Consider the following 13781-nt stretch of genomic DNA (forward strand, 5'->3'; position numbering starts at 1 on the left):
TTGGCCGAGCCGAGAGGGAGGGGCATTATATTAGCATAGGCCCCGCCCCCTGCGCGCAGCGGGGCCCAGCAACCCGAGCGGAGGCGGCCGCGGCAGCCCGGCGCTGAATGGGCTGGCGGCGCCCGGCTCCGTCCTGCCCGCGGCCGGCCCCCGCGTCTGCTCCCTCCCCGCCCGCGCCCCTGTCGGCCGCCGCCAGCCCCCGCCCCGACTGTGAATGAAAGGCGGGCGCCGCCGAGGGCTGGCTGGGAACGCCGCAGCGACGCCGGCCTCCCGGGAGGCGCGCGCCCCGCCGAGATGTACGGTAAGGAGGGCTCCACGCCCGGGCCCGGGCCCGCGGGGGCGACTCCGCAAACTTCCCCGGCGCGGACCATTGTCCCCCTGCGTGGCCCCGGCGCGGGGCCAGGCCGCTGACCTGGTGCCCGGCGGGGCTGTTGCGGTCGTTCTGTGCGCGCGCGTCTGCGCTGCGAGGACAAAGATGCCTTGGGCCGGGGACCCTGGGGTCCTCCCCGGGCCTGGCGCGTGCCGGTGCTGGGCGGTGGTCCTTCGGGGGGCGGAGGCTCAGGGGAAAGCGGGTCTCCCGGAGCCGAGCAGACCGGGAGTGCTGGAGGAGGTGGTCATGTGGCAGCATTTGTGGAATTAACAAAAGCGGTTTGTGCCTGGGAGTTTTCTGTGGGAAGCCGGTCCAGGGCTGAGGGAGACGCCCGCGGCCGGTCGTCTGCGCGGCTCGGAGAAGGCGGGAGGCGGCGCCGGCGGCGCAGAGGCCCGGGGAGCAGCCAGTGGCCGAGTCTCGTCTCGCCGGCCTGAATGGACTCGGCCTCTGCCTGCCCCTGCCGCCCCGCGGGATCCAGGTTCCCCAACTTCCAGATTTTCCCCCCGCAGTGATGAAGGGAGGAGACGCTGCTGAGAGGGTGCAGCACAGCCCTGACCTCTCCCCGCCTCCACCGCCATCCCCTCAACTGCCGTGCAACAGTTAGCCAGACCCTCACGATGCACGGCTCTGCTTGATCATTTGCTAGGAATCCCTCTGGTTTTACAGGCAGTGTGGGTGAAGAAGAGAGAGCGCGTTGGGTCCCACATTGCAGCTCTGATGAATGGAGCACTGGAGACCTAGACCAGTCTAGGAATGGACTGCATTCCCGAGCCTGCAGCCCACCAAGGGCTGTGCGTGTGTGTGTGATCCCGGTAGACTTAAGCCCATGAAAACCCAGGTCTCTGGCAGCTCTTCTAGTGCCAGCAAAAGAATTGGAGCTGTGCTCACCTCCTACCCCCACTGCAAGGTAGGGGCTCAGGCTGCAGTTGAGGGGTCAGTGTTTGGAGAAGAGTGCGTTCCCAATTTAACCCATCACTGAGGCTGCTCGGCTGCTCAGCTGCCTCGCTCCGCGAACAGACTGTGAGTCACAAAGTTTGTTAGAGGCAGAGGAAGCTGAGAGCCTGGTGGAAAGGCTCAGCAATTGGTGGGCACCCCTACTGAGAGAGAGAGAGACAGAGAGACAGAGAGAGAGAGAGAGCGACTGACTCAACTTTTTCATCAGTCTCCTTCCCTGCCCAGTTGCTCAGAAATACATTTGCATTTCTGATCCAGGGTGAGACATCAGCAGGTCCCCTCAGCAAGTACCATTTCTCTTGGACCAAGTGGGAGGAGGGGGAGGTTGACTTGAGAGGCTGTGCCGCTGACCACTGGGGACTCTGGGGAAAGGTAAAAAGGCGGTTATGCTTTATAAGCCAGAGGTTGTGATATGTTTGTATATATATACGAGTATGTGTGTATTTTTTTTACTCTCTCTGCTTTCCCCCTATTCTTTTCTGCAGAGGTAGCAGCCTGAAGCTGCAGATCATTTGACAAAAGCATGTGACTGCAGGGGCACCTGCAGTGGGGAAGGAGTTAGGACAGGCTCATCAGAATGGGTCAGAATTAGGAACTGGGTTCTGCTGGGCTGCCTCATTGCATTTAGTCCAAGATAATTTGGTCGTTTACCCGAGATATCTGAAGGTGGGGGTCCCAGGCTGCCTCTGTTGTATGAAGCAAGACAAGGAAGAGCTGTATAGTCAGAAAGGTGAACTGGGGACCCAAAGCATCTGGGTGCTATTTTCAGACACATCTCAGATTTTCATTTCTCTTTTATAATATATTTTTATTTCCCCAGATGCAAACAGAGATGGTATTTACCCTGAATGATTCATAGAAAGATTGTAATAGAGGAATCCTCTGGGCAGTTGCCTGCAGCAAAGGAAAGTCATACCAAGCTTGGGTGGGAAATTACTACTGAGTTGCTGGGTGCAGAGTCTGATATTAGGAGGTGTGGGAGGGAGCCCTCTCCCCCTGGTGAGGACTCAGCTGCTTGGATTTTAGTATATTCCTGACTTTCATGAAAAGAAAGGGTTCGTGTGATATTTAAAATCATTTTCTCACCGGAAGTCAATAGAGTGATGAAAAAAAGTGAGTAAGGAGGTTCGGGAGGCGGCGGGGGGGAGCATAGAATTATAGACTTCTTATAATTGCTATTTTCCTCTTGTTTTACAAGTTATTTTTCCAGGGTGACACAGTTAGATGGAACAGGGCAGAATGAAAACAGGGGCCTCCTGGCACTGCGCTTCTCCCCCTCCCACTTCCTAGCCTCCCCCATGTGTCCTATAAAGGCTCATTAGAAAAATACCAGCAGGGGTTTTATTAACTGATAGGCAGAGAGGACCCCCAGGGGAGCCAAAAGTCACCTAAGAGTTTAGATAAAGGTGTCCCTTGTCCACCCACCTTGGTGACTTGTGCCACTATAAATTTGTCTTCCCATCTGTCCAGCTCTGGAGGATCTCCATTTCCCATCCCTCCCCCTCCTCACCCTGCCTCTGCCCTCCACAGCTCAGCCTTCTACCTTCTGCTTATGGGAGGCTGGGAACCCCATGTCTTTGCTGGACACAGTGCTATCTAGGATAGAAGGAATCCTTGTTCTGGGATCATCCCATCTTAATCCAGGAGCCCTTTCATGGCTAGGTGACCTTAGGCAAGTGGGATTGTCACTCAGAATTAAATTTCTGTATACAGAAGTGAAATTCATGTCTGTCTACCTTCCAGGTCTGTTGTGAGCATCACAAGAGGTTCTGAGCTCCTGAAACTGGTTGCTCAAGAGCCTGTCCCCTTCGGGCCCCCTTGGACCTGTTCCCTCCTCTCCTCTCTGCCAACTCGGGCACAGGCCTGTTTGTATCACCTGCCACCCCCGCTTACACACGCACATCACCTCGACTGTGCCAGTGCCAAGCCACTGAGCCACTTCCCTTTCTCAGACTCACCCCAGCTGTCTCCTCACCACTCAGTCATTCCTAAACCCATCACTTTCTGGAAATGGCTCTCTAAAAGGACACAGTGACTGCCCACAGTTTTGTGTGGGAATCCTATGAAGGCAGATTGACAAGGGACATGAAAAAATGAAAGCATTTTTACTGGGGTGGGAAGATCATTAGCAAATTCTATGCAAAAATGGATTCCCATGAACTTTTCTTTTTGTTAGCATTATACAGCTAAGGCCGGGTGAGGTGACTGACGCCTGTTATCCCAGCACTTTGGAAGGCCGAGGCGGGCAGATCACCTGAGGTCAGGAGGTGGAGACCAGCCTGGCCAACATGGCGAAACCCCGTCTCTACCAAAAGCACAGAAATTAGCTGGGCGTGGTGGCAGGTACCTGTAATCTCGGTTACTTGGGAGACTGAGGCAGGAGAATCACTTGAACCCAGGAGGCGGAGGTTGCAGTGAGCTGATATTGGCGCCACTGCACTCCAGCCTGGGAGACAAGAGCGAGACTCCATCTCAAAAAAAAAAAAAAAAAAAAAAAAAAAAAAAAAAAAAAAAAATTATACAGCTAAGAGTTTCCCTGTTGCTCTCATCTGGGCTGGAGCATCCCATTTCCCTGAGGTGAAACAGAGCTCTGAGAAATGCCACCCTCTGAATTAGGGCAGCCAGCTAGGAGGGACGTTTGGAAAGGATTTCCCCAAACACAGTCTGTGCACCCCGATCCCACTAACACCAAAGCTGCCCTAATTCTTCCTCACCTCTGAGTGCTGCCTCATCCTCAGCAAATGCCTCTCATTCCACTTGAGAGCGCTGACTGTAAGGAAATAGCAACAGTGAACAACTTTTTGAAAATGTGCTTGGGCTGGGCACAGTGGCTCACACCTGTAATCCCAGCACTTTGGGAGGCCAGGGTGGGTGGATCACCTGAGGTCAGAAATTTGAGACCAGCCTGGCCAACATGGTGAAACCCTGTCTCTACTAAAAACACAAAATTAGCCAGGCATGGTGGTGTGCACCTGTAATCCCAGCTACTGGGGAGGCTGAGGCAGGAGAATTGCTCGAACCTGGGAGGCGGAGGTTGCAGTGAGCAGAGATAGCATCACTGCACTCCAGCCTGGGTGACAGAGCAAGACTCCATCTCAAAACAAAACAAAACAAAACAAAAAACCACACTGAAAACGCGCTTGACGGAATCCTGTTTGGTGAGTGAGACTGTTGCCAAAAGGTTGGAGAAACTGCAGGGCAAGGCAGGCTCCCCCTGAAGTGCAAAGTCTTACCTCTGCAGAAATCTCCATAGACGCCCTGCTCCTCCTCACGGGCGATCCCACAGCACATGTGCTCATGTGCACATACATGCACCAGCCTCCTCCCCCAGATCCTGAGGTTTCTGCAGCCCCATGATGCCAGGTATGGCCTGTGCATGTGGGAGCTGTGTGCCCTTCCCCCTCCCTCTCACCACTCCAGCTCCTTTATTTCCCTTGAGAAGGGGGCCAGGTGAGCCTGTTTTCTCTCTTGCTGCTCACAGTTCAGTGAATACAAGTGGTCACAGTTTTTTTCTTGTGTGTAAATAAAAATAAAAAGGTAATATTATATTACAGAAAAATCTGGAAAAGAGTGGAGAAAAAAAATCATCCACAATTCTACCCATTTAAAGCAACCTTCTATATATGACATCAATTACCGCTCTGGTTTTGTGTTAATCTCCTTCAGCCCTTTCCTTGCTATTTCTTTTTGATCCTGGCCTCAAGAAGCACCAAGAACCCCACAGCCTGGGTCTGAACCCTAGCTCCGACCCTCAGGTAATCTTGAACCTGAGCATTTCTGAGCCTCTTTCCTGCCTCTGGAAAGATGACAGCAGTGTTTATCTCATGGCAGAGATGAATTAGGATAAGAGAGCTGCCCCCACTTTCCCTTCCCCTTTTCTTAACTCTCTTTTCCCTGTTTCTTAATTTTTTAAATTTTTTAATTATTTATTTATTTTGAGACAGTCTCATGCTGTTGCCCAGGCTGGAGTGCAGTGGCATGGTCTTGACTCACTGTAACCTCCACCTCCCAGGTTCAAGCAGTTCTCATGTCTCAGCCTCCCAAGTAGCTGGGATTACAGGCGTGTGCCACCACACCTGGCTAATTTTTGTATTTTTAGTAGAGATGGGGTTTCACCACAATTGGCCTGGCTGGTCTCAAACTCCTGACCTCACACTGACGCCTTGGCCTCCCAAAGTGCTGGGATTACAGGCGTGAGCCACCATGCTTGGCCCTTAATTTTTCTTTTAAAGGCAAAAATAAAACAAATAAAAATTTATGTTCAATAAGATTAAGAACAGTACTGTACTGTGATACCGTTCCTTGTATCAAACAAAGGAAAAATATAAAAAATCATCTAATCCCTCTAGAAAATCTAGAAAATACAGTAAACTATAAACAACATAACATTTACTGTTCTAATATCTTTCTTTCCATGTGTTTGTTTATGTGGTTGGAACCTTTTATTTATTTTAGACACAGGATCTCACTCTCCCCCAGGCTGGGGTGCAGTGACACTATCATGGCTTACTGTAGCCTCAACCTCCTGAGCTTAAGTGATCTCCTGCTTCAGCCTCCTGAGTAGCTGGGACTACAGGCATGTGCAACCATGCCCAGCTAATTTTTTGTTTTTTGTAGAGAAGGGGTCCTGCTATATTGCCTAGGCTGGTCTTGATCTCCTGGCCTTAAGCGATTCTCCCACCTCAGCCTCCCAAAGTGCTGGGATTACAGGCATGAACTACCACAGCTAGCCTGGAATCATTCATTTTATATCATTTTATATCCTTTTTTTAAAATTAGCACTAGAATATAAGCACGCCCTACAAGTTAGTAAACTCCTTGGCTATCATTTTTAACGTCTATGTAACGATACACTGAAAGGATGTATGATTTTCTTTCTGTACATTTAGGGGTGTTTCTAAATTACAGCCCCTGGAGAAGTACTTGATACTCAAAGCTTTCTGTGAACTTCGGAATTTTTCCCTAGACTGTAGCCCTTCAAATGGATTGGTCAAGGTATATAAACATTTTAAGACTTGTGGGTGGCAAGCCACCCAGGTGCCGAGGGCACGAGCTGTTCCAGTATAATACAATATATAAAATGACAAGAGTTATACTAGATATAGATCATAGATATGATTATATATGAATAACATTAATCATTAGTTTGTGGCAATTACTCTTTATTCCAATATTATAATAATCCTTGCTCTACAATCATAACCTAGGAAAAGCCAGGCATTCGGGGCCACTACCAGTCTCCACGTCTTGGTGGTAGTGGTCCCCTGGACCCAGCTGTCTTTTCTTTTATCTCTGTCTTGTGTCTTTATTTCTACAATCTCTTGTCTCTGCACATGGGGGGTAAAACCCACTGACCCTGTGGGGCTGCTCCCTACAAAGACTAGTTATATATTGTCCAACTGTTTTCAGTTTGTATCCATTATACTCCTACTAGCGGAATTTTTCCCTAGATTGTAGCCCTTCAAATGGATTGGTCAAGGTATATAAACATTTTAAGACTAGTTACATATTGTCCAATTGCTTTCAGTTTGTATCCATTATACTCCTACTAGCAGTTATAAAATCACCTATCTCCCTATACTCTTGAGAGCATTCAATATTAAGATTTTTCCCCTAGTACTTGCTAATTTGATAGAAAATGTATATCACTTTAACTTACATTCTTTATTATTAGTGAAACACTTCTTTGTCTTCTAACTATTTGCATGTTAGTAAATTGTCATGCGAGTATGCGTTATTAACTACTTGCCTGTCTTTTGCTGTCTGCTCTGTGTTTGGAAGGGATATAGACTAGGGATACAAGCTATCAAGTATTTACGGAGTAGCAGCTATGTATGATACTACAGAGGCCATCATGAGGGATAGAAGAATATATAAAAGTAGTTTCTGTCAAGAACATTAGAATTTAACTGGGCAAACAAGTTATAAAACATGCAAACAATTAAATGATATAAAGTTCAGTAAAGTTGCACTGTTTTGCAAGGTGGAATGGAGTTACTCATCAAATGTTCAACCAGCAATATCTTGAAGTGGAAGAGACCCATGCGAGGTGGAGTCATCTGGGGAGGCTTCAGAAGCAATAGCCATTTCTCCTCTACTGAGGGGCAGGGAGAAGGGGTGTGGCTGGTGGAGGCACCAATGTGAGGAAGTGTGCATGGAGGTGGGGATGGAGAAGACCTGTCCAGGGAGAGTCGGGGGGCTGCCTGGGTTTGAGCAGAGTTTAAGTGGAGAATTATGTGATAGATAAGGAGATAGGCCAGTCACGGTGGCTCATGCCTGCAATCCCAGCACTTTGGGAGGCCAAGGTGGGTGGATCACCTGAGGTCAGGAGTTCGAGTCCAGCCTAACCAACATTGTGAAATGACATCTCTACTAAAAAAAAAAAGAAAAAAAAGTAGAAAATCAGCCAGAGGTGGTGGTGCACGCCTATAATCCCAGCTACTTGAGAGGCTGAGATAGGAGAATCGCTTCAACCCTGGAGGTGGAGGTTGCTGTGAGTGGAAATCGCGCCATTGCACTCCAGCCTGGGCAACAAGAGTGAAACTCCATCTCACAAAAATAAAAAAATAGATAAGGAGATAATGTCAAGATAAGGAGTTTTCACTCATTCCTATGAGCAGTGGGAGCCATTGATAGTTTGAAACTGTCAAAGGACTGATTTGCTCAAGTAATGTGAAGTGAAATCAAGCTGGGGGCAGCTGTGCAGGGTGGTGGGAGGTGATGTGAAAATGAAGAGAAGCAGAGGAGGAGACAGTTGTTGCAGCCGCAGGTGGTGGCCTAAGGAGCAAGAAAGCTTTGGACCACAAGTTTCTGTGCATATGCAAAGGATAATGTTGGCTTCTTTTTAAAAAAAGCTCTGTGTGGGGGTGCAGGGGTAAGGGTGAGGATAAGGTGAATTGAAACTTAAAAAATTTTTTTCCATGGTACATAAAATGGGGGTTATATAAGCAGTTATTTTTAAAAAGTTGATTTTAAAATAGAAAATAAATTATCTAGAGCTATACATTTATTCTAAAGAAGATTTAGGGCATATGTTTTACACACACACATGACAATACATAAAGAGATCAAAGCAAAGAAAATCTTAGACACAAAAAAGCCAGGAATAAAGTTATTTCAGAGAAAAAAATGCATATAAGCAGGCCATGTTGCAAATTCCATTTTGAGCTTACTGTAGGCCAAAATTAAGAGGGGGAAAGTCATTTACAAGATTCATTAGCATTGTAAAATTAATGAGATTGCCTAGGACGAATACAGCTTTTGTGGGATGCTAAGATTTGAGAGGAATTCATCCTAGAAGAGGAGATACTTCCTAAACGTTGGTCTAAATTAGATATTTCTTTTGAAAATATAGTCACCTTAATCTGCTCTTTATCTATTTGCATGGTATTAAGATTGGTCCAAATGCGAGTTTGTGGAGAGGTGGAGTGACTGATTCCCCTCAGTGAAATTGCCACTGGCGCTGCTCTCGGCTGCCTCCTGGTTTGCTTGCAGAGGCTCCAGCCCCTTTGCAGTTGTGGATATGATTTCTCTTTTTTTTCTTCTTTTGTTTTGAGACCGTGTCTCACTCTGTTGCCCAGGCTGGAGTGCAGTGGCATGATCTCAGCTCACTGCAACCTCCACCTCCTAGGTTCAAGCGATTCTCATGCCTCAGCCTCCTGAGTAGCTAGGACTACAGGCATGAGCCACCATGCCTGGCTAATTTTTTTGTATTTTTAGTAGAGATGGGGTTTCGCCCTGTTGGCCAGGCTGGTCTCAAACTCCTGACCTCAGGTGATCCACCCGCCTCAGCTTCCCAAAGTGCTGGGATTACAAGCGTGAGCCACCACACCCAGCCTGATTTCTCTTTTGATGGATGATGTGATCTTCTGAGATCTCTCACTGAGAAGCTGTTCTTGCCTTCACCATCTCAGGAGGCCATCTGGTCACACTTCTTTGCATACCATATTTTAATTCACTGCGTGGCCATTCATCACTAATATTTTCTCTTGTTTGTTTCCCCCAGTAAACTGTAAGTAAGCTCCATGACAGCAAAGAACACATTTCTCTTTCGTGTGTGTGTTTTTTTCTTTTTTGAGACACATCCTTGCTGTGTCGCCCAGGCTGGAACACAGTGGCACAATCTCAGCTCACTGCAACCTCCGCCTCCCAGGTTCAAGTGATTCTCCTGCCTCAGCCTCCTGAGTAGCTGGGATTACAGGAATGCACCACCACACCTGCCTGGCTAGTTTTTGTATTTTTAGTGGAGACAGGGTTTCACCATGTTGGCCAGGCTGATCTCGAACTCCTGACCTCAGGTGATCTGCCCACCTCGGCCTCCCAAAGTGCTGGGATTGGCTGGGCTCAGTGGCTAACTCCTGTAATCCCAGCCCTTTGGGAGGGTGAGGTGGGTGGATCACCTGAGGTCAGGAGTTCAGGACCAACCTGGCCAAAATGGTGAAACCCGGTCTCCACTAAAAATACAAAAATTAGCCGAGCGTGGTGGCACATGCCTGTAATCCCAGCTACTCAGGAGGCTGAGGCAGGAGAATCACTTGAACCCTGGAGGCGGAGGTTGCAGTGAGCCAAGACCACACCATTGCGCTCCAGCCTGGCAGCCTGGGCAACAAGAGTGAAACTTAGTCTCAATAAATAAATAAACAAATAATAAATAAAGTGCTGGGGTTACAGGCATGAGCCACTGCACCTGACAGAGAACACATTTCTGTTGTTCTCTACTGCATCTTTAGGGCACAGAACACTGCCCGGTCCTCAAAAACCATGTTGAATGAATGCATTCTGAGCGAGGCAACATCTTTTTCATTTGCTTCTTTGTAACTTCTGACTCACTCTATATATTTCAGCCTCAGGTGGGTTCTGAATAACAACACAGTTACTGTTAACGTGGCTTCCATTCATTGGGCACCACTATGTGCCAGGCAGAATTCTTTTTTTTTTTTTTTTTTTTTGAGACGGAGTCTCGCTCTGTCTCCCAGGCTGGAGTGCAGTGGTGCCATCTCTGCTCACCGCAACCTCTGCCTCCTGGGTTCAAGCGATTCTCCTGCCTCAGCCTCCTGAGTAGCTGGGATTAACAGGCATGCGCCACCATGATCAGCTAATGTTTTTGTATTTTTAGTCGAGACGGGGTTTAACCACGTTGGTCAGGCTTGTCTTGAACTCCTGACCTCGTGATCTGCCCGCCTTGGCCTCCCAAAGTGCTGGGATTACAGGCATGAGCCACTTTGCCCGGCCTGTGCCAGGCAGAATTCAAAGCACTTTTTTTATGGGGATAAATTTGTCTGTACTAAGCAGTTTTTATGTCTTATATAATCTTCCCCCAACTCCATGATGAAGGATTAGTATTCCCATTTTAGAAGTGAGGAAACTGAGGCATTGAGAGGTTTAATAACTTCTCCATGGCCACCCAGTTATGTGAAAAGTCTGGGATTTGAACCTCAGCATTCCAGCTCCCAAGTGTGGACTCAGCCTCCTATCACACTGTCCCTAGAACATTCTGAATAGTCCAGAGAATACAGGTCTTTCCTCTGTGGAGCTTACTGTACTTCAGACTCATGCGTTATTAATAATTTGGGAAGGGCAAGAGAATGTAAGAGGCAGGGCTGAAGGTCCCAGGCCAGTCAACAGAGAGGCTGGGAGCTCTCACTTCTGGATCACTTCTCTCACGTCTCACTCTTGGCACCATTCCCACCTCCCTTATCTTTGCTTTGTCAAAGAGAAAGAAGCACCCCAGGAAGAGCTTTGGGGACCACAATGAGGATAGGTCCTGAGAGACAGGCCAGAGAGTAGGCTGAGGAGGGCGGCAGACAACACAAGCATCGATAGTGGCCTGGAAAGAAAGCATGGGCATGCCTTTCAGAGACAGGCAGACTGCAGAGTGGGGTGTCACCACCAAGGGTGGGTCACACACACACCTGGATGGGCAGTGTTCTTAGAGATGGGTTCCGTGGTCAATCAGTGCTTGGCCTGGAGAAGAGCAGAAACCAGGAAACTGGCATTGGAGGAGGAGCTTCTTCTCTTCTGATGGTTTGGGTGTGAATTAAAACTCCTTCCCTGGCCGGGCGCGGTGGCTCACGCCTGCAATCCGAGCACTTTGGGAGGCTGAGGTGGGCGGATCACAAGGTCAAGAGATTGAGACCCCATCTCTACTAAAAATACAAAAATTAGCTGGGCATGGTGGCGTGTGCCTGTAGTCTCAGCTACTCAGGAGGCTGAGGCAGGAGAATCGCTTGAATCTGGGAGGCAGAGGTTGCAGTGAGCTGAGATTGCACACTGCACTCCAGCCTGGCGACAGAGCGAGACTCTGTCTCAAAAACACACACACACACACACACACACACACACACACACACACAAAATTCCTTCCGTACATCTTCAGGTCTAAGCAGCAATTGGTGCTTCTAAGAGGTGGAGCTGGGACCGGGGTGTGTGGTGCAGGGATCTGCGAAGGTGCAGATCCCTTATCCCTACAGCAAAGCTGTGCAGTCCATGGGTTAGGCTGGAATCGATGGACACATGATGGTCCAAGTCCCAGATGACCATCTTCCAGCCAGAGGGCCCTGGACATTTGGTTCATCTTTCTCTGAGCTCATTCGTCCCTCTGGAGAAGTGGGATAATTAGTTTGCCCCACTCGTGAGGGTGTATGAGGGGGGTCAAATGAGATAATGTCTATGTACATGGACTTATATTGCAGGACACTATACCTGTCAAAGGTGATATTATTACCATGCAAGCAATTCTTTTTTTTTTTTGGAGACAGAGTCTCCCTCTGTCATTCAGGCTGGAGTACAGTGGCATGATCTTGCCTCACTGCAACCTCTGCCTCCTGGGTTCAAGCGATTCTCCTGCCCCAGCCTCCCAAGTAGCTGGGATTGCAGGCAGCTGCCACCACTCCCGGCTAATTTTTTATATTTTTAGTAGAGACAGGGTTTCACCATGTTGGCCAGGCTGGTCTTGAAGGCCTGATCTCGGGTGATCCGCCTGCCTCGGCCTCCCAAAGTGTTGGGATCACAGGCATGAGCCACCACAGCTGACCCATGCAAGTAATTTTTGTGGATGCTTCTGAAATATAGCCATGCCCTTTCCAGAAAGTGACAATCCCTGCATACAAGGATGAGTATGTCATATATAGGCTGTATTTGTTAATGAAAATCCTTAGAAGGGTCTGGGTAGTAAGAACATAGAAACAGGGCCCCTGCGATACTGAGGAGCCTGCCTCAGTGCTGTCTGTCCACCCTGAGAGGGGACAACCATGAACTGATCACCTTGAACACTTCCTTGTCCTCTAGAGGGCTGCCCACAGGTCAGCAGTCCATGACTGTGTCCCTCTCCTCTTTGCACTGGAAAGATAAGAACATCTCTTGAGCCACAAAGAGGACAAAGGTGACATCTTTATCTAAATCCTTATGCAATTCTAAATTCGTATGCATGACTAAAATTTTGCAATTTTTATTCCATGCCATTCTATTCATTACCTCAGTTCAGAAGAACTCTTTGGAAGTGGATGTCATCATCATTTCTGTGGTTGGGTAGAGAATGCTGAGATTCAGGAGTTCAATAACTTGCCCAATGTCATGCAGCTGGTTCAAGTCTGTTCACTCTATTGCCTCCTAAGCAAGCATTCACAGAGCTTCATGTGACATTAAAACGCCACTTTGTGCCTGATGGCAATTGCACATGTCTTATGCCAAACAGAGAATTTCAGTATTAGACAACTCCAAATTGAATATTTTCATAGATTTTACATAGTTAACTTATGGCCTTACATCTAGGACTTGGGTTATACGAGTCCCTCATTGGGGACCCATAGGGACTTTTAAGCTCGGTACTCTATAGTATGTCCTTTATCCTGACAGAGTGGTTTGTCTATAAATCTGAGAATTAGGATTCCTGGATTCAAACGCTAACTGTCTTGTTACCGTGCAGAAGGACCCAGATCAACTCAAGCATTCAGAAGCCAGGAGTCTTGAATCTTAGCTTGGCAGAGCTCCCATCCCACCCTTGTCGTAGCTATTCATAAAGACTTCTTTCCATATCCCCACTTTCTTTTTAGCTGGAGAAAAAGAAATACTGTTTGTACATTGCATGAACAATAATCCCCAAATTACGAGAACACTTATAAAGACCTTGCCTGAAGATCTTGTAGAAAGAAACGACTTACAATGAAGGGATGCATTCCTAGCACCTTATAGCTTCTCACAGCATGTGCAGGAGGGATGCTTCTAGAGCAGAAGCATTCAGGGTGGATGCTGGGAAAATCCGGAGCTCTGCAGGCTCCCTCCAGGTCTCCTCTACTGTATCTTAGAGTTTACTGTTGTTGTTTATTTCTTTACACAACAGATCTGTGAACCTCTTGAGGACACTATCTTAATCAGCTTTTTTTTCTAGCATCTAACAGGGAACTTTGGTATGTAGTAGTAAGAGTCCAAATTTCTGCATCTGACTATAAAATAATGATAC

At 47.9% G+C, this 13781-nt stretch overlaps 1 protein-coding gene across 2 annotated transcripts in view; it reads left to right on the forward strand.

Annotated features, from left to right (window-relative positions):
• The first annotated feature begins 63 nt into the window (after positions 1-63).
• The window catches only part of EFR3B (EFR3 homolog B), a 113399-nt gene continuing 99681 nt past the window's right edge, over positions 64-13781 (forward strand). Inside the window, exon 1 of one of the 2 annotated variants that reach the window (XM_030799324.1) lies at positions 64-301. In XM_030799324.1, coding sequence (XP_030655184.1) covers positions 295-301 — 7 coding nt within the window. In that variant the 5' untranslated portion in view covers positions 64-294. The remainder of the gene's footprint in view (positions 302-13781) is intronic. The other variant, XM_030799325.1, reaches the window with a different exon arrangement.

This window comes from Nomascus leucogenys, chromosome 19, assembly GCF_006542625.1.
Source record: "Nomascus leucogenys isolate Asia chromosome 19, Asia_NLE_v1, whole genome shotgun sequence".
Lineage (NCBI taxonomy): Eukaryota > Metazoa > Chordata > Mammalia > Primates > Hylobatidae > Nomascus > Nomascus leucogenys.